The following is a 23024-nucleotide window of genomic DNA, read 5'->3' on the forward strand; positions in this document are numbered from 1 at the left end:
TGTCAGCATACAGAATGCTAAAATAATAAGACTTAAAAAATAAAAGTACAGTTAAAAACACCTCTTTTTTAAAAGGCAGAGATTGTTTGCTTGGGTAAAAAAGCAAGACTCAATTATATGTTCTCTACAAGAAATCCATCTTAAATACAACGGGTAAAAGGAAGCTAAATGCAGTGTGGTGCCCTGGCTTGGACTTCGGTGCATAATGAGAACATTAGCGGAAAAAGTAGTGAAATCCAAATAAAGCCTGGGGTTGAGTTAATACTAATGCACCAACATCAGTTTCTTAGTTTTGACAAACAAACCATGGTAATGTGAGATAATAATATTAGAGGAAATTGGGCATGAAGTAGGCCAGACTGTGTATTACCTTTGCAACTTTCTGTAAATCTAAAACTCTTGTAGAACAAAAGTTTAATAAAAGTTTTATTAAACAAAAGTTTTATTAAACAAAAGTTTAATAAAAAAAAAAAAGAATGGAAGATCTACTGTGCTAGCACTAAGAAAATGATGCCTAGTTACCAAAATGATACGTTATCAAGCAAAGAGTTCATAATAATACAAAATGGGAAGGAAAACTGTCTCTTAAACACGGTTCTACCACCTCCTATAACTACAGTGACCGGTCCCTGAACTGGACTACATGATTTTATCAGAGTCCTGCATGGAAACAGATGGCATACAAAGTTTCAACTTGGGAGGAGTTCAAAGAAATGGCTATTTACAGACATGACCCAATTCCTCAGCCTGACATCCATGGCCTTTCGGCATCCGCTCCGTGCCCACCTTTACAGACCTATCGCTTCACTCCAGGACCCCACACCCTTCTATCCCACCGCACTGCCAGCTGCTGCACCTCCCCGCCCCTGCTGACGCTCGCTTCCAGCCTCCACGTTTGAACTCGCCGTGCCCTCCGCCAGGTACGCCCTTCCAGGTTTGTTTACTAGGGACGCTCTTCCTTCGGGGTGGACGATGTTTCTCATCCTCTTTCTTTGAGTTTAGCATTCTCTCCCCTGGACTTCCACATCACTGTGCTGTGGATAATCTCGCAACTCTCACCACACCAGCTCACAATTTAGGAATAATAATGGCTACCACTGAGTCGGTCAAAACAAGGCTGCGTCGAATTACTGAGCGCCCGTCCACACTGCCGGGCTTGACCCCTCAGGGCCACCGTTCCCACCCGCTCTTCCGGCTTGCCTTAAGACGCCCACCGCGTAAGTGCGTAGGCGGGAGGGCGGGCTCAAGTCAAGCTTGCGGTGTCCATTGGCTGTGCAGGGCCGAGGGAGGCGGGGTGAGGCCTCAGCGTGACGTAAGGACGCTGAGGACGCGACGTCGAAGCCAAAGGAAGGCAAGAGACAGCCGGGCGGTCGAGTGGCGTCGTGGCCGTGTTGCTGTCGCCTTGGGACGTTGCTAACGTGTCCTGGAAACAAAGGGCCCTGGTTGGTACAGGGAGCGGCGGGCGGGGATGGCATCTCCTTTCTGACTTGCGCCCCGCGAGCCCCGAGGCCTTCTCGGCCGTCGTACCAACGGGCTCCGCGCGCGAGCGTCTGCAGGGTGTGGCGGGGCTGGGGCAGCCACTGCGCCTGCGTACCGGGCCCGGGGGTGGGTGTGGGGCTTGCGGCTGGGCACTAACGCGCGTGCGCTGTCGTCTTCCGCTCCCCGCTTCCCTCCCTCGGAATTCTCCGGGTCCGGAGCGTCCCCCACGTCCCAATTGACCGAGCAATTCCACGAGGCTCGCGGTGTTGCCCCGGGCGACGGACGGCCCTAGCGCGCGCCGTCTCCTTTCCCGGGGCGAGGTGCGCAAGTGCGGCATGGCCTGGGCGGTGGCTCCGGGGCCAGTCGTGGGGATCCAGGCCGCCTGCTCCTCCGTCTGGCGTCCTCCTTTCCCTTCTCCGGGCTTGTGGGACTGCCAGGTGCTTCCCGGATCCCAGGCCTCGGGTCTAGTTCCTGTCCCTGCTTTTCAGACCCTTCCCGGAGCCTCTCTCCAGCACCTCCTCCTGACCTTACCTTTAATCTCCCTTTTTTCCCCGGGCTCCCCCATCTGTATCCCCACTCATGACTCCTTGCCTCTACCCGCCTTCCTCTGTGTCCTTTTTAAGGCTTCTCTAGGGCTTTCCTCAGCTCCAGACTCCTTTCAACTTCTTGTAAGGCTTTTGGGTCCTCCCGGTGGGATTCTCCCTTGAGCCCACCCCTACTTCTCAGTTATCCCTTCCAGGAGTTCGGGCCCTCAGTCCTTGCCCCCAAGACAACCCTTCACTTTTCTTCCAGTCATCTCCACCCCATTCTTAATTTCCTAAAGATGTTTTGGGCCTGCTTAGGCATCCACAAAGCTTTATCTCTAGCTCTCCAACCAAGTGGATCACCTCTTCTCTCTCCTAGGCTACCCCTGCTTCTAGAATCCTCCCATATAGGTCTTTTTTTTTTTTTGAAACAGAGTCTCACTCTGTTGCCTGAGCTAGAGTGCCGTGGCATCAGCCTAGCTCACAGCAACCTCAAACTCCTGGGCTCAAGCGATCCTCCTGCCTCAGCCTCCCGAGTACCTGGGACTACAGGCATGCGCCACCATGCCCGGCTAGTTTTTTCTATACATTTTTAGTTGTCCAGCTAATTTCTTTCTATTTTTAGTAGAGACGGGTCTCGCTCTTGCTCAGCCACCGGCCTGGCCCCGTATAGGTCTTTTCTCTGCCCATTGGGGACCTTTTGAAATCAGACTCAGGGCTGGGTGCAGTGGCTCACGCCTGTAATCCTAACACTCTGGGAGGCGTAGGCGGGTGGATCGTTTGAGCTCAGGAGTTCGAGACCAGCCTGAGCAAGAGTGAGACCCCGTCTCTACAATAAACAGAAAGAAATTAGCTGGACAACTAAAAATATATAGAAAAAAAAAATTAGCCGGGCATGGTGGCGCATGCCTGTAGTCCCAGCTACTCGGGAGGCTGAGGCAGTAGGATCGCTTGAGCCCAGGAGTTTGAGGTTGCTGTAAGCTAGGCTGACGCCACGGCACTCTAGCTGGGGCAACAGAGCAAGACTATGTCTCAAAAAAAAAAAAAAAAAGAAAAGAAATCAGACTCAAAGCGCTTTCTAAGAACCCATTTCTTCTCATTATGGTTCCCCTTGGGCATGTTCAACTTCCTCTTGCTTCTAGGGGTAACATCCAGAGATCCCCTTTTTCCCTCAGAAATTTTTCTCCATTCTCCAGTGTTCTTCCAGGCCTAGCCCCTCCCTTCCTCCTCTCAGTGCTCCCTGAAGGGCTTCCCTCCTTACAGAGTTCTCAGAAATCTTTCCATGCCTCTCAGCCTTAAGGGTTCACTCAGACTTTGCTAGTTAAAGCATCCTCCTTTGCTTCCTTCCACAACCCCATACTCTGGAGTTCTTTTTAGACCTTGTTCCCCTTGACTGAGGTTCCCCCACCCCGCCCTCTGGATCTTCCCCAGGCCTTTCTTAGGGTTTCCCTCACACCCTCCCTTTCCACAGGTGGATTTCAGACCCTTCTCATTCTGTTTGGAAAGTCACTTCAGGCTTCCCTGTTTTCAAATCCTTCCTTTTCCACCTGGAGCTCTACAAAGAGGCCAAGGGCTTTCCCCGATACTCCAGCGTTTTTAGTCCACACCATAATTCTCTGCACATTCTTTACCCCAGTGGCTCCTTCTGTCTCATACTTTGGTTTTCTGCCTGGCTTCTCATGAGTCCATCTACTTCTCTTCCCCACTTTATGACATGTTTTTAGCTTCTTCTTGAGCCTCCCTAACTCATTCTTTTTCTTATAGACAGTGAAAAAGCAGTCTGGCTCCCGAGGTCCACCCCTTATACCCCAAGGTCCAGATGGCGGCCAACGTGGGTGATCAGCGTACCACAGATTGGTTAGTGGGGCTAGAGGGACATGCCAGGCAGGGAGGGAAGGAGGAAGCAAGACCTAGTGTTGTCCTCTGGGGTGGGACCTCACACCGCCTTAGGTGCGACAGTCTCTGGGCAGGGGGAGGTGGCCAGCACGAAGGGAAGCATTTGGTTGTAACGTGGAGATGGGCAAGTCTTCCCTTCTCTGAGCTCTCATTTTTCACAGTATAGTGCTTGTTTTGCAGAATTGTGGTGATTCATTCAGGCAACTGTAACTAACGGGCAGCCCCCAACACTCAGTGTGGAATCATTCATCTTTCTGCTAATTCCTTATTTTTTCCAAAACAGCAGGATAACCTGCTGACTGGGGTGGTGTCAGACAGAATTCTTTGATTCATAAAAGACTTAGTCCTAGTAGGTGCCAGGTCTTCTGTCAAGTTCTGTGGGTGCTGGTAATTGTTTTGTATATTTGATTTTAACAACTGCTGTGTGGCAGGCATTGGGGTAAATACCTTAAGTAGGTGATCTCATTTATCCCTCAGAGAAGCCTCTGAAGCAGAAATGGTTATGAGCATAGCATAGATGAGAAAAACGTAGGCCCAGATGGGTAGTGAAAGTCAGACCTGGGATTTAAGACCTGGTATTTTCCTCCAGCCATCTTGCCCACCTGTGTGCAGTGGGGAGAACAACTTTGACTTTGTATCCTCTCTTTGCAGGTCCTCTCAGTACAGCATGGTGGCTGGGGCAGGCAGAGAGAATGGCATGGAGACCCCAATGCATGAGAACCCAGAGTGGGAGAAGGCTCGCCAGGCGCTGGCCAGCATCAGCAAAGCGGGAGCTGCCGGGAGCTCCACCAAGGCCAGCAGTAATGGGCCTGTGGCCAGTGCACAAGTGAGAAGGCCAGACACAGCCCGGGTACCCTGAACCGGAGGTTGCCGCGGGAAAGGCACAACTTGGTGTCCTCTCATATCACTAGGGTGGGATGCGCTGTGGGGGAACATAAAGAGATGTTTTAGGGGATCTAAATCCGATGAGGGAATATCCTGTTTCCTTGAGGAACCCACGGCAGGATGTGTCCTGAAGAGGGAGACCATGCCCCGGTCCCTGACGTGCCTGGGTCTGATGGTAGAGACAGTAGCTCTCTTCGCAGAGACGTGGACCCAGTTCCATGTCTTGGCAATTAACCCCCAGTAGAGACGGCCGCCCTTTTGGGATCTGTGGGGCTTGTGGACGCCTACTGCTGATGCTGACGGCATGTGGGCCACTCTGTTTCCACAGTACGTGTCACAGGCGGAAGCCTCGGCTTTGCAGCAGCAGCAGTACTACCAGTGGTACCAGCAGTACAATTACGCCTACCCCTACAGCTACTACTATCCCATGGTGAGTGCCTGGCCGGTGGGGGCGAGGGCAGAGTGGTGGAGGAGGCAGCCAGGGCGGTCCCAGGGGTAATTGATGGGTTGGAGATGGCAGAGACAGCTGCTCAAAAATCCTGTGCTAGCTCTTCACCCACAAGGTAAATTCCAGGGTCCCTCCTGTGGCCCACTAGGGCCTGCATATCTGGTTCTGGCCTCTTCCTTCCTCATGCTTATTCCACCATTGCCACAGAGACACCTTGGTGTTTGCACATGCCAAGTCCACTCTTGCTTTGCCCTGCTACAGCTCTTTCCTTCCCTCTGTCCCCACTGCGTGGAGGTCTCTGCTCAGATAACGCCTTCAATGAGCCTCTTCCTGGTAGACTGCTATTTAAAGTAACATTCTTGCCCCTTAGCATGTCCCTCTGTTCCTTTGTTTGCCTTTTGTTCTTTCATAGTACTTATTGCTGGACATGCTACATGTTCATGTCTATAACTGTGCCTGTAATTTGAGCACAGACTTTATCAAAGCAAGGGGTTTTGCCTTTTATTTCTTGTTTTGTCATAGTGCTTAGAAGAGTTGGCATTCAGTAAGTATTCGTTGAAGAGAGAGGTTCTTCTGAGAATAAGTGTTCAGTGGGATTGATAGAAATTTTTTTAATACACGAGAGAATTTGGTGCATTCATGCAGTGGAGAGACAAAGAGGGGTGAGGGATCAGTGGGTAGTTGTGCTGTGTGTGGTTCCTGAGCAGGCCGGAGAAGGGGAGAGGGCAGGCATGGCACTGACCCGTCCCTTCCTGCGCCTTTGCAGAGCATGTACCAGAGCTACGGCTCCCCCTCCCAGTACGGGATGGCCGGCTCCTATGGCTCAGCCACGCCCCAGCAGCCATCAGCACCCCAGCACCAGGGGACTCTGAACCAGGTAACACCCCAGCCCAGCCCTTGTGTTACGCTCGAACAAGGGAATGTAGTTTTTTGAGCGGCCATCAATGCTGAAGTGCCTGTGCTATTTAAGCTGCTGCTGCTTTTCTGAACAACTCCACATCTGAAAGTGAGGAGGGTGCGGCATAGATTTTGAACCTTGGGTGGGTTCAGAGCTTGGGTGTTGGGAGATGGTGGGAGCTTGTCTGTTTTCCCCCAGCACGTGCACCCACATGCGCACACACACAGGCTGGCTTTGCATTTAAAGTGCGCCTTGGAGGAATGGTGGAATTAGTGCACAGGAGGTGGATAGACCTGGGTTTGAATCCCAGCTTGCCCGCCCCCGGTGTAATTGCCTGTAAATCACGTGATCTCTGCATTAGCAATCAAGTCTTTAAAGCGGGAAGGGTGGTAACCTCATCATAGGGTTCCTGCGAGTGTTTGTAATCACGCGTGTGTCTTGATGGGTTCAGACAGTAACCACCGGAGTGGGTGTGCTGTCGGGTGGTGGTAGCTCCAGTGTTGAAGTGCTGCCAGCTGCCACTTAACAGCTGCAGGGGCCCTGGGAAAGGTGCTTAGTCCTTCTGAACTGGAGTCTTCTCAGCTGTGAAAAGGATCCTTAATAATAAGGACATACCTCAGAGAGTTACTGAGAATTGAGAGTGATGACGTGTGGGAAGGTCATGGCAGAGTTGAGAGCGTAGTGCTGTTGTCGTGATAACGTGATTATTCACGCTGATGCCACGAGCGCCAGCACCAGAACCCTGCTTCCTTTTGCAGCCCCCGGTCCCTGGCCTGGATGAGAGCATGTCCTACCAGGCTGCCCCTCAGCAGCTGCCAGCAGCCCAGCCTCCTCAGCCCTCCAACCCCCCGCATGGGGCTCATGCTCTGAGCAGTGGCCCTCAGCCCGGGACAGCCCCGGCCACACAGCACAGCCAGACGGGGCCCGCCTCGGGCCAGGCCTATGGGCCGCACACCTACACTGAGCCTGCCAAGCCCAAGAAGGGCCAGCAACTGTGGAACCGCATGAAGCGTAAGTTGGCAAAGCTGTGTGGAGACCTGAGGGGTTGAGGTCCTCATGGAGCTCTTAGGTGTGAGGCACAAAGCGTGGTGGCCCTTGTGTCTGGGTGTTGTGAGGGTCCCAAGGCTTGGGGTGGGGCCGCTCTGGAACTGGCATGTTCGTGCTGGAGTCATGTTTTAGAACTTGGCCTCTCCTCTGCAGGCCTCTCCCTGCTCCCTACTGCCCTTGAAGCTCTCGTTCTGTGTTCTTGGGAACCCCCAGGTGTGCCCAGGGAAGAACCTAACCCCAGCTTTCTGCTGCCCTCACAGCTGCCCCTGGGACTGGAGGTCTCAAGTTCAACATCCAGAAGCGGCCCTTCGCTGTCACCAACCAGAGCTTCGGTTCCAATGCAGAGGGCCAGCACAGTGGCTTTGGCCCCCAGCCCAACCCTGAGAAAGCCCAGAACCACAGGTGACGTCTGCCCCTTCACCCCATCGCAGTCCCCACGTTCCGCACCCCGTGTCTGATCCAGTCCCACTGGCAAGCTCCGCACCCTGAGCCTCAGTGTGCTCCTCTGAGGAGGGGACAAGGACCTCCCTTGGGAGTTGCTATGAGATAGCAAGAAAAACACTTTGATTATGTCTGGCACACGTGTCAGCTGACAGCCTAGTAGTGGTGATGGTCTTTGCTTGGGTTTGGGGTCCTCCCCAACTGAGTCCCCCTGCATCTCCCCTCCCCACAGTGGGCCTTCCGCCCGGGGAAACCTGTCCGGGAAGCCCGACGATTGGCCGCAGGACATGAAGGAGTACGTGGAGCGTTGCTTCACTGCCTGTGAGTCGGAGGAGGACAAAGACCGGACGGAGAAGCTGCTCAAGGAGGTGCTGCAGGCCCGGCTGCAGGATGGCTCGGCCTATACCATCGACTGGAGCCGGGAGCCTCTGCCAGGGTTAGTCTGGGACACGGTGGAGGGCGGTGCATGCAGCGGGGGCCAGGCACTGAGGTTGGAGACCTAGGGTTCTAGGTACCGGGAGCTCCAAAGAAAAATGAGCCAGAAAGCTGGATCCTGGGGGAACGAAGTCTGGGTTTGGGGGAGGCCAGTAGGGTGGGTGGGGACCTCAGATGCTGGGGAGGTGTGCATTGCTTGTGGTTAAAAGCACTCTGGACACTGAAAACCCTGGGTTTGCATCCCATTTCTGCACTTATTAGCTGAGTCACCTTGGGTAAGTGCCTTTCTTTTCTGAGGTGATGTGTCCCTGGGGCGGGTTGGTAGGTGAGGCGGAAGGACAGGGTCTGCGATCCTGCTGGTGTCCAGCTGGGTTGGTGATGCCCTGTCCTGCTGTGTCTTCAGGCTAACCCGGGAGCCTGTGGCTGAGAGCCCCAAGAAGAAGCGGTGGGAGGCCCCTAGCAGTCTTCACCCTCCTAGGGGGGCAGGCTCGGCGACGAGGGGCGGGGGTGCTCAGTCCCAGCGAGGGACGCCAGGGGCTGGGGGTGCAGGCCGAGCCCGGGGCAGCAGCTTCACCAAGTTTGGCAATCGCAATGTCTTCATGAAGGACAACAGCTCTTCCTCCAGCACAGATTCCCGTTCCCGCTCCTCCTCCAGGTCCCCGACCCGCCACTTTCGCAGAAGGTGCCAAGGCTCTGGGCTGGAGGGTGGGCTGGGTGGGTGGGGGATGTTTCAGGCCTGACCTTCCTGCTTTTTTGTGCAGTGACTCCCACTCGGACTCTGACAGTTCCTACTCAGGGAATGAGTGTCACCCTGTGGGCCGCAGGAACCCACCCGCCAAGGGCCGGGGTGGTCGAGGTGCCCACATGGATCGGGGCCGAGGCAGGGCACAGCGTGGGAAGAGGTGAGACTGTGGGTGAGGGCTGGAGACACAGGCCAGGGTGGCGGTGCTGAGGGCCCTTGGGAGGAGGAGGAGGACTGGACCGGCGGATAGCTGGCTGCTGAGATGCCTGCTTTACTGCCCCTGTCCCTTCCTAGGCACGATCTGGGTCCCACCAAGCGCAGCCGCAAGAAGATGGCAGCCCTGGAGTGTGAGGACCCCGAGCGTGATCTTAAGAAGCAAAAGCGGGCAGCCCGCTTCCAGCACGGACACTCCCGCCGCCTGCGCCTCGAGCCCCTGGTGCTGCAGATGGGAAGCCTGGAGAGCAGCGGGGCCGACCCCGACTGGCAGGAGCTGCAGATTGTGGGCACCTGCCCTGACATCACCAAGCACTACCTGCGTCTCACCTGTGCCCCTGACCCATCCACCGTGCGCCCTGTGGCAGTAAGTGCCCAGGCGGGGCGGGTCTGCTCAGGCGGTGCTGGCATGAGGCCTGTGCAGCTAACCCGGGGAGGGTGGCAGAGGCCATGGAGGGAGTACAGTGTGGCAGGGGCCTGACTCCGGGAAGACCCCACCCTGACCTTCACATGTCTGGCCAGAGACGTCTAGGCTGCTGGGCGTTCTGAGAGGTGAATGAGGTGGACCGGTGTGTGCCTGCAGCCCTGCAGTCAGGGGCGTGCAGCCTGTCAGAATCGCTTGGCCTCTGAACCCCGTTCCCTGCTCGGGAGATAGGATAAAGCTGCCCTCTCAGCCCGGGGTCTGTGGAGCAGGAGGATGGTCGTGCTCGGCATCCCGGCTGAGTTCCAAAGTAGCAGTGTGGTCACTGTTGCACTCTAGGACGCACGCACAGCCGTGTGCTTACACAGGGGACAGGTGGCGGGTATTTACTCTCAACTTGTGTTTTAGGTATTTTTTTTAGCTGGTAGTGAGTCACTAACATGAGTTTGTTGAAACTCATTTTAAAAATACCAAATTAGTGGAAATGTGGGTTTTAGCATATTCTTGCTTTCCCCCTGCCTGAGTTGTACCCTGAGCCTTACTTCGATTCCTTTCCCAGGTTTTAAAGAAGTCACTGTGCATGGTCAAGACCCACTGGAAAGAGAAACAAGACTACGCCTTCGCATGTGAGCAGATGAAGTCCATCCGGCAGGATCTGACGGTGAGGCGCACACCGGGAGGGCCTTGGTCTGGGCCAGTCCCGCCCTGGCTCCCTGTGACTCCGGTTCTCTCCCCACGGCCCCAGGTGCAAGGTGTCCGCACTGAGTTCACAGTGGAGGTGTACGAGACCCACGCCCGCATCGCCTTGGAGAAAGTGAGTGGGCCACTGTGGGCCTCCCCATCTTCCTCCCTGTGGCTGCTTTTCCCTCTGTGGCCTTACTCTGCCCTCCCCTCTCTGTGCCTCGCCTTCCAGGGAGACCATGAAGAGTTTAACCAGTGCCAGACACAGCTTAAGTCACTATATGCTGAGAATTTGCCCGGCAATGTGGGCGAGTTTACTGCCTACCGGATTCTCTATTTCATCTTCACTAAGAACTCAGGAGGTGAGCCACAGTCCCTGGGCTGGGGCTGCAGTGCCCAGGACTGAGCCTTGCTGACCTGACCCCCTTTGTCTTGGGCCCTAGACATCACCACAGAGCTGGCTTACCTCACTCGGGAACTGAAGGCAGACCCTTGCGTGGCCCATGCCTTGGCGCTGCGGGCGGCCTGGGCTCTGGGCAACTACCACCGCTTCTTCCGGCTCTATTGTCACGCACCCTGCATGTCTGGCTACCTCGTGGACAAGTTTGCAGACCGGGAGCGCAAGGCTGCCCTCAAGGCAATGATCAAAACGTATGTGGTGCTGAGCTCCCCCTCTGCCCTCTACTCTTCTGGCCCTTCTGCCTCGCATCACCCCCGAACGCACTCCTGGCCGCGGGCCTCCTCCCAGCTCCCCCGTGTCCTGGCCTTCTCTCCCACCTCTTCTTTCTCCACTCAGCTCTCCTCTCCGCAGCTCCTCTCGCTTTCCTTCCCACAGCCACTCTCTGTGTTCCAGGTCCCTCCTCTGTGTCCTCCTCCTCCTCTTCCTCCTCCCACCATGCTTACCTCACTGCTCCTGGGTTCCCATCTCCACCCCCTCCTGTGCTTCTCTTTCTCCTGTTCACACCTACCTGGACCCTAGTTCATCTCCTGGCTCTGAGCTCTGGGCTTCCACCTTCCAAGGACTCTGCCCACCTTTTACAGCTTCTCACTGTGCTCCCACTCTGTAGACACAAACTAGACAGCTTTTGGTCTAACTGGACAGGGCCTGTGTTCCCACTCAGCTCCTTTGAGAGTGCCGGAAACATTCAGGGAGACATAGTGGTGGGGCAGCCATGCTGCAGGTGGTGTGGACAGGCTGTTGGACAGCCGGGCCCTGGTTTACTGAGCGTGTCCTTTGTTCACCAGACGTTGTGTGTGGCTCACTGTGCGTACTGGGAGAGATGCTTGACTCGTGCCTAGACCCCCATGGTTCTCAGTCCAGGGATTGAGGGGACCCCAGGGGACATGGGACAACGTCAGGAGATGTTTTTGGTTGTCACAGCAAGGGGCTGCTACTGGAATATGGTGGGTAGAGGCCAGAGATGTTGCTAAGCATACTGCAGCACCCAGAGTAGCCCCCACAGGGTCATCTGGCCCCAAATGTCAGTTGTGCTGAGGTTGCAAAACCCCAGTCGAAGAGGTTGGTGGTCCGAGGGGCCTTGAATGCCAGGCCACCTGGCCTTCTCGTGACAGTAGTAGTCACAGGATGGTTTGGAGCTGGGGATAGGCCATCAGCCTGAAGGTTAGGAAACTCCTTGTGGGATCTAGTTTGGCTAAAGCCAACTTTAGGGGGAGGCTGAGCTGGGGTGGACCCCACGGGAACAGAAGAGGACGTGGGGCAGGGCGCGTTCAGGAGGCGCAGTGCACAGCACGCGATTGCTGGCTCAGGCAGTGATGGGGAAGGAGGAGGCAGTGAGGCCACCAGCCCTCTGTGGCTTGATAGGCCCCGTAGCGGGCAGCTGTCAAGCTTCAGTGCTATACGCGGTGTTCGGTTGATGAACCAGCCTTGGCTGGTGACACGGCCCTGAGTGTCCCTTATGGGTGAGCCCTGGTTTGTCACTGGCCTCAGTCTCAGTGCCTTCCCGCCTAGGAGGCTGGAGCCACCACTCGGCAAGCATCCTTCCTCAGGCCCCAGAGCCGTGTCCTTGCAGAGGGCCGCACGCCAGCTCAGGCTGGGAGACGGAGCAGGGTCTCCGATCCCAGGGCCGCGCTGGCCTCGGAGCAGAACCAGCTTCTAGTACTTAGTGCCACTCGCTCAGTGCCTCTTTTGAGCGTGTGTAAAGGGCCTGGCAACACAGCCTCTGTAAAAGGGTCCCGTGAGTCGTGGGAGGCTCTGCGGACGGCTGATTGCCGGCACACGTCAAGTGCTCAACCAATAGTATCTCTTAATGGCAACCAAAAATTCCTTCTTTGAGTATATGGTGACGAGTGCTGGCTGCTACACCTGTGCTCAGGTTCCCAAAAGCACTCTGACCCAGGGCCGGGGAAGCAGTGAGGGCTGGGGTCCCCAGGGTGGCACTGGCAGCCCCGCTGTCCTGTCCCGTCCCATGCGCTGCTCCCTCCGTCTGGTCCCTGCCCTCAGCCAGCGGAGGAGCCCGCTGGGCCCTTCCCCTCCCGGCCCCTGCCCTTCCTGACCCCTTGCACAGGTAAGTGAGGGTGAGGGGGGGCATAGCTGGGGACTGGGGCCACCAACCCCACCCCGGGCCCCCCCAAGCCCCTGAGGTGGGGAGGTTGGGAGGGGGTGGGGGAGCCAGCAGGTACCGTGCTGAGGAAACCCCGTGGGTACCCGAATGGGGGGCCTCGCTCCCTGCTCGTGGGGCCCTCCCCTGCCCGCCTGCCCGCCTCATCGCTTTCTCCTCTTGTCTCCGTAGCTTCCGCCCTGCGCTGCCAGTCTCCTACCTGCAGGCCGAGCTGGCCTTCGAGGGCGAGGCCGCCTGCCGGGCCTTCCTAGAGCCCCTAGGCCTGGCCTACACGGGCCCGGACAACTCCAGCATCGACTGCCGCCTCAGCCTGGCGCAGCTATCAGCCTTCTGAGCACCCAGCGAGGATGGGGGCGGGGGGCAGGGGCTGCAGCCCCCCAGCGCCGCCTTTGCGGATTTTGTTTTTGAGCCATGGACTTGGGTTGTAAATTAATTTGTGGGGATCAGGCTCCAGGAAGAGCCACTGTCCCTGCCCCCGTTTTCCCACCGGGGAGTCTGTACAGAGATTTTTTCTACATTTTTATTTTTTGCTTCAGAGGGATGGGATTGGGGGAGGAGGGACTGGGACAGCGGAGGGTTGGGGGCATGGTCTGTAGGCTTGTCTGTCCACCTGTCACCTCCACTAATGCTGTCTCAGTGTTTTTTCTCTCTCTCTTTCGAGCTTGTACTCCGGTACCCGACCCGGCGCCCTGGCCCATCCCATGCCAGGGGGGCCAGTGGAAAGAAGACAGGCCGTCCAGCCCGGGCCCGCCTGCGGCGGGGGCAACCAGCCACCCAGCCCACCGCCTGCTGTCTCGTCTGCCTCATCATAGACTCTTGTTGCCCAGCCCTCTGGGGCCTCAGTGTGTCGGGTGAGGGGAGCTGCTTAGAGACTATGCCCCGCCCTCGGCCCCCCACCCCGGAAATGCCAATGCCAGCAGCACCACCACCAGATCCACCACCACGTCGCACTGAGGACTCCGGAGGCCATCGCGGGACCTCGCCGGCCGGGCCGCCTCGTCTCAAGTTGTATTAAGTTGTCTCCGTGTCCCCTCCTCCCTCTACCCCCAATGTTTCTTCTGGTTTTTTTTTCCCCTTCCCCTCCCTCCTCTTCCTGCTCCCATCCCCCCTTGGTTCAGCACAGGTAAAATGGTTTCCCTCCCTCCCCGCCTTCATGGATCACCAGCTCACGTCATGTTTCCTTCTCTTTTCTTTTTGTGTGTGTTTATTTAAGTTATTTTTCTTCTTCCTCCCCCTTTTCTTTTTGGTCCTCCCTCCCTCTTCTGCCATGTAACTGGAGGATGTGCTGTGAGTTTGCAAACAGCTGGACTGTCGGGCTGCTTTTTTTCCAGATGTTCCTCCTCTGCCTCCCCTTCCCCTCCTCTCCTCTCCCCTTTCCTTCCTTCATTCTTTCCTTGGAGCACTGAGCACCATTTGGAAGCTTGAGAGAAACCAAAATTAAAGAGAGAGAGAGAGAGAAAGCACTTGCTCCTCACTTGTCCTTCCTGCTTGGACTGTCTCTCCTCCTTGGGGTGTTTGGATCCAGTTTGGCCCCTCCAGGTCTGGGAGTGTCACTCCAGGGGAATCTCAGCGGCCGGTAGGTGCCCCCTGTCCTCCCCATAGGGCACAGCCAGGCTTTCCCCAGGGGCAGGCTCCCCACTTCCTGAATCAGGCTTAACCCAGGCTTGGGGAGGTAGACTTGGGAACCATGGGGCACCTTGGCCAGTGGGAGGTGGGGGTGCACCCCCTGCGGACTGTAGCACACACAGCCCCCCTCCGCCCCTGGGTCAGCACTTGGCCATGCTTTCCAGTGGGGGGGAGGGTGGGGCATAAAGCACATGACAGCCCCGGAGTACCAGGTCCCTGAACCTCAGCTGGGGGCTGCTTGAAGCTCTGGGACCAAGAGGGCCTGTCTCAGAGCCGCAAAGGCGGCTGCCGCCTCCCCAGGGCCCGAGAGCTGCAGCAGGGCCAGCGTCGGGTGCAGGGCCTGTGTGGGCACCAGCAACAGCACAGGATGGAGCGACTTGGACCAGGTGTTGCTGGGCCTTGGCAACTGCCTGTAGCCCAGGCTAGGTCACCATGAGGGCCACAAAATGGGTGGGGTTTGCGAGAGTACGCAGCCTTAGCCAGAATGGCTGTTTCTTCATCCTTGGGTCAGGCCCCAGGACCCCACTCTGCTGCTGTCTGCCCAGCACAGGGCCTTTGCTTCCCTGGCCAGCAGCTCGGTGGTCCTGGCGGCCACTGCTGACTTCAGCGCCTTCTCACTCTGTCCTGTGAGGTGCCCTCTTGGGTCTAGTGTTCCCAAATCAGCGCCCTCTCCTCCCCAAATCAGCGCCCTCTCCTGGGCTGCCTTGCTCTCCAGGGTTCCAGACCGGCTTTCTGCTCCCTCCTGGACAGGCAGCTGGCCGGCCGCCTCTTCGGCCCTGCCCAGGTCCTCTCTACGCCCCCATTCCATGCTGCTGCTCACCACTGTGTGTGTCCGCTGCCCACTGCATCCAGGATGGCAGGCACCAGCCCGGCTGCCAAGCCTGAGCCGAAGACGGGGTCGGTGGGCGCGGCGCGGTCCCGGGCCAGGCGGCCGCGGAAGCAGCGCACGCCCTGCTGTGGTTGGGCCGGCATCGGCGCTCGGGCCGCCAGCGGCTCGTCCCACCAGGAGCGCTGACGGGCTCCTCGCGCATGCCCAGGCAGCGGTGGGCTTAGCCCGCCGGGAAGTCGGCGGGTCGCCGTGTATTCGCTGGATGACGACCACGGCCTCGGCCTGCGCCCCACGCGCCGCCGCTCCGGGTGGGTTGGCGGCAGGCGGGCGGGGACGCGGGCTCCGCAGCTGGGGACTCAGCGGCAGCTCTGGCTCTCTGGCCGCCGCCAAGGCTGCGGGGGGCAACTGGCGCGCTCGCCACGCAGACCGGGCCGCCCGCGCCGGGGGCAGCCCTGCGTGGACAGCGTCTTAACCCGACTGGTGTCAGCGACCCGCGCTCCCGCCCCCGATCCCCGCCCCCGAGGTCCACTCCCGGGACGCTCGCTCGGGAGGACTCTGGCCCTCCCTTCTCCCGTGGATAGGCTGACGCCTCCGCCCGGGACCTCCCGGCAGCTCCCTCTTCCCGCGCCGGGAAACTACGCTCAGTCCCTGGCGAGGCCGTCTTGGTCTTGGTCTTGGTCTGTGCGAGCTCTAGAGAGCTCGACCCCGCCCCCGACCCACGTGATCTGCACGATCCCCGCCCCAGCTCATTTGCATATGCCCCGCCCCTTGGGGGGCCTTTAAAAACCTAGCCCCACCCCCTAGCCCAAGTGATTTACTGGCGCGGCCCCGCCCCTCCGGGACAAGAACCTCCTCTCTGGGACCGAGAGCTGCGGTCGCTCAGCCGGCCGGGAGCAGTACCAGTCGCTGTCAGGCACGGGGCCGCACAGCAAGAGGTGAGCAGCCGGCAAGTGCGCGGAGCTTCATCTGCATTTACAACCGTTCTCCATCGCTCGCATCACCCCCCACCCCCCGTCCGTAGAAAAATTGTCTTCCGGGAAACCGGTCCCTGGTGCCAAAACGGTTGGGGACCGCTGCAAAGAACTTGGCTTTGTCCCCGGTCCAAATGATTTGCATGTGCGGCCTCGCCCCTCTGGGATCTTAGAGAACCAGGACATTCATGGGCTCAGATCGAACTTTGTAGCCCAGACTTGGGACGATGCCACCGCCCTGCGGCGGACGCACCTTTGGGGAACAGAGGCCCTCCCCCATGGGGATCTCGCCCCTGCAGGCTTTGAAAGGGTTCCCAGCCACTGCCCTCTGTCGTCCTCCCCGAGTAAAAGGCGATGTCCTCCTAAGACGTGCAGGGCCAAGAGGCGGAGGCTCCCCGACCACAGCACTCAGCTGGCTCCGCGGAGCCCCTCTGGGCCCAGCACGCAGCCCAGCCCCGGGGACCACCTCGGGCAGGCGCTGGCGCTCAGTCAGTATTTGGTGAACGAAACTTAGCCCCGCCTTCTGGCAGGGACACCGGCTGGCCATGTCCCCTGACTCTCGTAAAGGAGACGCATCCCACTGCAGGTCAATCATTCAACCTGGATCGGAAACTCCAGGTGCCACATCTGGGTCTCCAAGGCGCCACATCTGGGTCTCCAAGGCGCCAGGGCTCTCTCCTCTCCTCCCCATCACCCCTTCCTCGGGGCAAAGTGAACACTCAGAGCCCAGGGTACAAGCCTTGGCCGTTTATGTATACAGCGCTGGGGTGCCAGGCGGGAAGGGTGCAAGGACCGGGGGCGCCTAAAGGCCGATGATGTCGTCCAGCTCGAGGTCCGCGTTGGGGCAGTAGCGGGCCCTGGGGTGCTGCGTCCCGGGGCGGGGGTCCGCGTCAGGCTTGGCGGCTGCAGCCGCTGGACCCGCTGCGTCCATGACGCCCAGTACCGCATCCAGCATGGAGGGGCCCAAATCCAGGTGGAAGGACAGCAGTGGGTCCGCGGGCGCGGGCGCGCGGAGAGCCGGTGCCGGGGGCTGCGGGACAGCGGGCGGCGGTGCTGTGCGCGGGGCCCCCGCGGGTGGCGCCCGGGGCTCTGGGGGCGGCCCGCCGCCGTGGCGGCTCAGGAACGAGGTATCCCCGAAGGCGTCGCCACCGCGCCCCACGTGCAACGTGTGCCGAAAGTCGCCCAGTGGCGCCGAGATGGACAGGGCGCCTCGATCGGTCCGCTTCTTGGGCTGCGTGGGGCCCAGCTGCTTCAGCACTGGCATCTGTGAGGGGCACAGGCAGGTCAGCGCTGCCTTCACCCCGAGAGCCCCCGATTCCGTGTCCCCAGCCCAGGGCCTAGCCAGCCATGCGGTTCTCCCAAAGGATGCTCTCGATGAGAAAAGGACGATGGTGGGATTATCTCCATTTTACAGGTGGGGAAACTGAGGCTCTGAGAGGTCCAATGCGCACAGCTGCTGGACTAAAATCTCAGATTCAGATCTAGGTTTGCCTGGTTCCAAAATACACATGACCACCACGCTATGCCGCTCCTCCTAAAAACTAGTATTAGAGTCTTCCTGTAGGTCAGACAACAAAAAACTATTTCACAAACTCTTCCAAGAGGGAAATTCCCAGGCCCACTTCCTGAAGACAAGGCTGACTCTGTCCTTTAGGCAAAGCAGGCACAGTGTCTAGAGCCCACGACACACACGAGGAAGAAGTCTAAAAAGGATTTGTCTCCGGTGCACAAAAGTCACAGTGCAAGCTTGCCTGAAGCTCCTAACTCAGGAGGCTGGGGTGGGCCTGGGGATCTGTTATGGGCACAGCATTTTATAATCCGAATTACAGTCCTCACTGGGTATCCACGGTTCCAAATAAGCAGATTCAACTAACTACCATCAACAATATTTTGGAAAGAAATTTAAAAATACAAATTAAAAAAGAATGCAACTATTTGTATAGCATTTACATTGTATTAGGTATTATAAGGAATCTAGAGATGATTTAAAGCACACAGGAGGATGTGCATAGGTTATATGCAAATACTAGTCCATTTTATATACAGAACTTCAGTATACTCGGATCTTGGCATCCACAGGATTCCTGAAACCAATCCCCCCGCCACCTCCCGGGGCTGCTCAGGGGCCACTGTATCTGATTTTGAAAGACCATGACCTAAAAATATGATGTCTCATATTTTGTAACATAATAATCATACAAATTCCCCTGTGTTAAAAAAAGGAAATGGCAGGACTGGCATAAACTTCAAGCTGGCAGCTTGTAAATTGCAAACTAGGTGCTCTGTTGCGCATGGCCAGGCCAGATTCAATGGTAAACAGAAATGCAACCAACCTCTGCCCATATCCTGGAACTTGGCTGTTTTCTGTGGAACTTCTGGGAGGGACTCTGATGACCTTGTACTTTTGTTTTAACAGTCACTGTTATTATAACAAAAAAAAAATCCTTTTTTCTATTTCAATCAAAGCCCCACCCTTTGCCAGCTGTATGAATTGGAATAAATGACTTTGTCTCCCTGTCTGTTTTCCTCTCTGTAAAATAGACAAAATAACACTGCCTTCCTTGCAGGGCACATAGAAAAATTCAAGCCAAGAAAACTATATTTTAATAGTGTCAACCAGTTAGTAGTGCTCATGTCGGGGCGAGGGGGGGGAGAATATATCCCCAAAAAATAACTGTGGAACAAAAATTAGATTTGATGATAAAACACTATGAGGAAGAAAAAGCACCTAGTATTGTTTCTGGGGTAACAGGCACCCTGGGAAGTATTGATGATGATGTGTAGAAAAATTAAAGCCAAAAGGATTTAAAACGATTGTTGATGGCTGTATTCTGAAGCCTGTTTTCCACCTGGCGCGCGCGCGCACACGCACACACGCACACACACACACACACACACACACACACGCACACACATACACACTTTACACTTATTTCTCCGGGGAAACCAGTCTTGATTTACCACGTCCGCAGTGTGTATCAAGTATCTCTGACCTCAACCCAGCACACAATCGCCACTCCCTCTTCTCCCACAATGCAAACAAAAATTTTATGAAACAAGACTTACCTGACAACAAGGTAGGCACTCTGATACTTTCTATTCTAATCTAATTTATTTTTAAATGTTGAACTCAGCTCATTAATGAATCTGACTCCACAGTTTAAAATAAAAACCTTCTCTAGGTGACAGCAGAGCCCATTATCTCAGCACGTGCTCTGCGGTGAGTCAGAGGCGAAAAGAGTAGAATTCAGAAAGCCAACTGCCCAGGTTCGGGTCTGGTGGTGGATTGCTGTGTGGCTTTGGGCAAGTTACTCAACCTTTATGATCTCCTATCCTCATCTCCAAAATGGAATGGTGATAATATAATACTTCATAGTCCTTCTGCAAGAATTGGTGAAGTCACACCCATGAAAGTCTTAGCGCAGTACCCAACACACGGTTAATGTTCAATAAATAAATAAATGCTCAGTGGAGTCCCACCTGGACATTCTTGCAGCGGCCCAGAGAAGGAAACATGCTCAGGGAGAGTATGTGACTTGTGCAAGATCCCAAAGCCAGCTTTGTGGGACTCTAGAGCCGACAGTTGGCTCCTTCCACTGTCTGCTACCTCTTGAACTCACCCCTCCCTGACAGCTCTCAGCTACTACTTCTTCTCACAGCCCAGCCCCCAGCTTGGGTCCTCTTTCCATCCTTCCAGTGTCCTACAACTCACTGCCATTTTCCAGCAGCTGGCAACACATTAAGGTCTTGGTTCCTGATGTCAACCACACCTGGGCACCAACTTTGCCATTTCCTTTTTGTGGGACCCCAACCTAGCTTTCTCAACCTAAATCTCACTTTACTCCTCTGAAAAACAGAAGTCAGAATTCCTGTTTGTTACAACGCATCAAAAAGTATAATACTCAAGGTGCTGATGTTTTATTTCTCAAGCACTTATTCTGGGCCAGCCAATTCACAAGGATGAACTAATTCATTTAATCTTCAGAACAACCCAGTGAGGGGGGAGATTGTGATTATAATGTCTGTTTTACAGGTGTGTGATGGCTGAGACACAGAGAGGGCAAGTAACTTGCTCTGGGTCACACAGCAGCAAATGCTGGGGGCTGAATTTGGAATCCAGATGAACTCTAGAGTCTAAGAATTATATTATATTGCTCATAGTCCCCCGCCTCCAATAGAAGAGGGTGGGTGTGCAGCCCCATGGAGAAAAAATAATGTTTGATTTGATATAAAGGCCAAGGGTTTCCTTGCACCATTGACTCCCCCCGCAACCCGCCCCCTTCTTTCTTTTCCATTCCAGACAAGAACAATGAGTTAGAACTCATTTTCATATGCCACCTCTCCTGGCTAGTGACTTCGGGTAAGTCACTTCACTTCTGGGCCTGGGTGTCCTCTCGAATAGAAGGCTGCGATCTCCCCCTACTAGGGTTGCCGTGCTTGACGCAGTGAGGTCATGCTCGGAAAGAGTTCCTCACGCGGCCAAGGCTTGCGGCACAGAGGGGCTGTTGTTCGTGACCAACGTGCGGCAGCCAGAAAGCCAGGCGCAAAGGCTGGACCCCGGGACGCCCTCTCCCGCCTCCACCCGGCCTCGCTTTCCTGCCCCCGCAGGGCCAGGCTCCAGCTGCAGGGGGTTGGGGGGCACAGCCGGTTCACCTCTGTCCTCTCTCAGCTCCAGCCCGGCCAGCACGGAAAAAACAACCCGCTCCGGATCCGGCCCGACTGGTTCTCAAACCCCTGTGCGAGGCAGGGAAGCGGGTGGGGCCGGGGCGGGGCCCGGGGACCCCGGACTGGGAGACCCCCGCCCCGCCCTGCCCCGCTGGGGCCACTGCGCGCTTCCTGAGGCCACGTGGCCGCTGCCGGGAATTCAGCGGCCGCCGCTATCCTTGGCCTTCAGTTCCTCCTTCCCGCGACAGGCCTGGGGACTCTTCCCACCACTGCCCCTTACCTCGTGGTCCTCCCCGAGCCGGCCCCGCGCACTCCCTCGACTCGGGCTCCAACTGGGACCCTCTGTCCCCGGCTCAGACTCCGCCTCCGCCTCCTAGTGCCCTGCCCGCGCCTTCTTCCTTCTTCCTCCGGGCGGGATCTCACCTGGCAAAGAAAGCGCCGTGCGAAACCCGGAGGGGATTTAGGGCCCAGGCATCTGGGCCTGCAATGCCGCCTCCTCCGGCCGCCTCCTGTCCTGTCGGGGCCGGGAGGCCTGGCTCCTGGCTCTCCCAGGCCCAGAAGCCGGCCCCCAGCCCCTCCTCCTTCAGTTCCACCGGTGGGGTCCCCAGCCCCCTCCTCCAGACTCAGAAGTCCAAGTCCCCAGGCTCCTCCCCCGGACCTAAGAGTCTGAGCCCTGCCCCGTCAGGCCTTGGCATCGGGTCCCTTCCTTACCTGCACCCAACTGAAGTGTCAGCCCCTCTCGGGGGCCATGGTAGGAGCCCAAGCAGACGCGGAGTCACCGCTCAGTCCAGCTCGGTTCGTCGTCCCCAAGCAGACAGGGCTGAGGCACAGGCCCCTCCCGGGCCTCCAAAATTTTGCCTGTGGGTTTTAAGGGACTAGAAAGCAGTGGTGGAAACGCGGAGGCCCCTGTGTGCGGAGTGTGGGGCGGGAAGAGGCCTGGACTAGAACTCGCAGAGGGGGTGGGGGATGGACAGGGCGCACCCCCGGCCTGGCCCCTCCCTCTGCCCAGCTTGGAATTTCCTGAAACTGGGGAAGTCTGGCTGTTCGGAAGAGTAATTTCTTCCAGATTGCGGCTGTTGGGGGAGTGGGAGAGGGACAGGGAGAGAGACACAGACACACACACACACACACACACACACACACACACACACACACACACGCGCGCGCACACGCGGCAGGCAGTGAGACCAGCCAGAGGATGCGGGTCTGAAAGAGGCGGCTGTGGCCCTGCTTTGGGGAGTCCCCTGGATGGATGTCCCTGTCTGAAGCCACCCACCGTAGAACTCCATAGAAAGGTCATCTATCACTATGAGGACCTGAGTCTATTGCAGTTGGAGACGAGAGTTAGATTTGGGTAATAGGAAGATTCCTCCAGCGCCAGTGTGAGACAGGGCCTGGCAGGGGGAGAACAGAGTCCCCAGGTCTGAAGCAGGCTCAGTGGGAGGGAGGTGGAGGCCCAGGTGGGAGGCTGGGTCAGGGGGAGGGAGGTGAAGGCCCAAGTGGGAGGGAGGTATAGGCCCAGGTGGGAGGCTGGGTCAGGGAGAATAAGGAGAAGGCCCAAGTGGCAGGCTGGGTCAGGGGGAGGGAGGTGTAGGCCCAGGTGGGAGGCTGGGTCAGGGAGAATAAGGAGAAGGCCCAAGTGGCAGGCTGGGTCAGGGGGAGGGAGGTGTAGGCCCAGGTGGGAGTCTGGGTCTTTGGGAGGGAGGTGGAGGCCCAGGTGGGAGGCTGAGTCAGGGGAAGGGAGAAGGAGACCCAGGTGGGAGGGAGGTGAAGGCCCAGGTGGGAGGCTGGGTCAGGGGGAGGGAGGTGTAGGCTCAAGTGGGAGGCTGGGTCAGAGGGAGGGAGGTGGAGGCACAGGTGGGAAGCTGGCTCAGTGGTTCTACCCCTAACTGGGGCTGGGTTGTGGGGCTTGAGAGGAGAGAGTCAATTTAAGTGATAATAAGAAAGTGCCTTTGTACTGAGTCTTAAGGGAAGAACGAGAGTTTGTTGAGCCCAGGCGAGGAGGAAGGAAGGTGGGGAAGGCAGGTGGAGCAGAGGGCACTCCAACACTGGGTGGGGCTGGGTTTACCTGGCTTGAAAGCCCCTGGGAGCTTGGACTTTGTTCTGGAGGCATGGGAGACCTGCAGAGGAATCCCAGGGTCAGATCCAGGTGTGAGAAAGTTCCCTGGGGTCCCTGCGGGGCATAGACTGGAACAGGCTTGGACTCAGCCTCCAGAGCAAAATTTAAAGGGGTGGGAAATGGTT

The 23024-nt window shown here is 57.0% G+C and overlaps 3 protein-coding genes across 6 annotated transcripts; 1 reads left to right on the plus strand and 2 right to left on the minus strand.

Annotated features, from left to right (window-relative positions):
* Positions 1-1297: 1297 nt before the first annotated feature.
* LENG8 (leukocyte receptor cluster (LRC) member 8) lies at positions 1298-14169 on the plus strand. Of its 4 annotated transcripts, none has more exons than XM_012643407.1 (16): positions 1298-1442; positions 3768-3860; positions 4551-4725; positions 5113-5214; positions 5999-6109; positions 6889-7141; positions 7438-7579; positions 7851-8054; positions 8457-8735; positions 8815-8955; positions 9090-9375; positions 9989-10090; positions 10175-10243; positions 10343-10472; positions 10554-10761; positions 12861-14169. In XM_012643407.1, exons 2-16 carry the CDS (start codon positions 3823-3825, stop codon positions 13021-13023), a joined length of 2403 nt encoding a protein of 800 aa, XP_012498861.1. In that variant the 5' UTR covers positions 1298-1442; positions 3768-3822; the 3' UTR covers positions 13024-14169. The 4 variants fall into 4 exon arrangements, with proteins under 4 accessions (XP_012498861.1, XP_012498859.1, XP_012498860.1 ...); XM_012643406.1 differs by having other exon boundaries at positions 1332-1442; positions 4551-4749; positions 12861-14149; XM_012643405.1 differs by having other exon boundaries at positions 10554-14149.
* On the minus strand, positions 14161-16395 carry LENG9 (leukocyte receptor cluster (LRC) member 9). Its single transcript, XM_012643311.1, is given in 10 exon segments — positions 14161-14464; positions 14466-14550; positions 14553-14674; positions 14676-14789; positions 14864-15057; positions 15159-15322; positions 15325-15363; positions 15415-15504; positions 15507-15596; positions 16335-16395. Coding segments are annotated over 10 exon segments (1263 nt in total).
* A 446-nt stretch (positions 16396-16841) lies between these two features.
* On the minus strand, positions 16842-21673 carry CDC42EP5 (CDC42 effector protein (Rho GTPase binding) 5). The gene is made up of 3 exons (XM_012643364.1): positions 21492-21673; positions 21061-21203; positions 16842-17379 (listed from the first exon to the last, which is right to left on the minus strand). Exon 3 carries the CDS (start codon positions 17377-17379, stop codon positions 16918-16920), a length of 462 nt encoding a protein of 153 aa, XP_012498818.1. The 5' UTR covers positions 21061-21203; positions 21492-21673; the 3' UTR covers positions 16842-16917.
* Positions 21674-23024: the final 1351 nt, after the last annotated feature.

The sequence above is a fragment of the Propithecus coquereli genome, unplaced genomic scaffold, assembly GCF_000956105.1.
Source record: "Propithecus coquereli isolate 6110/MARCELLA unplaced genomic scaffold, Pcoq_1.0 Scaffold196, whole genome shotgun sequence".
Classification (NCBI taxonomy): domain Eukaryota; kingdom Metazoa; phylum Chordata; class Mammalia; order Primates; family Indriidae; genus Propithecus; species Propithecus coquereli.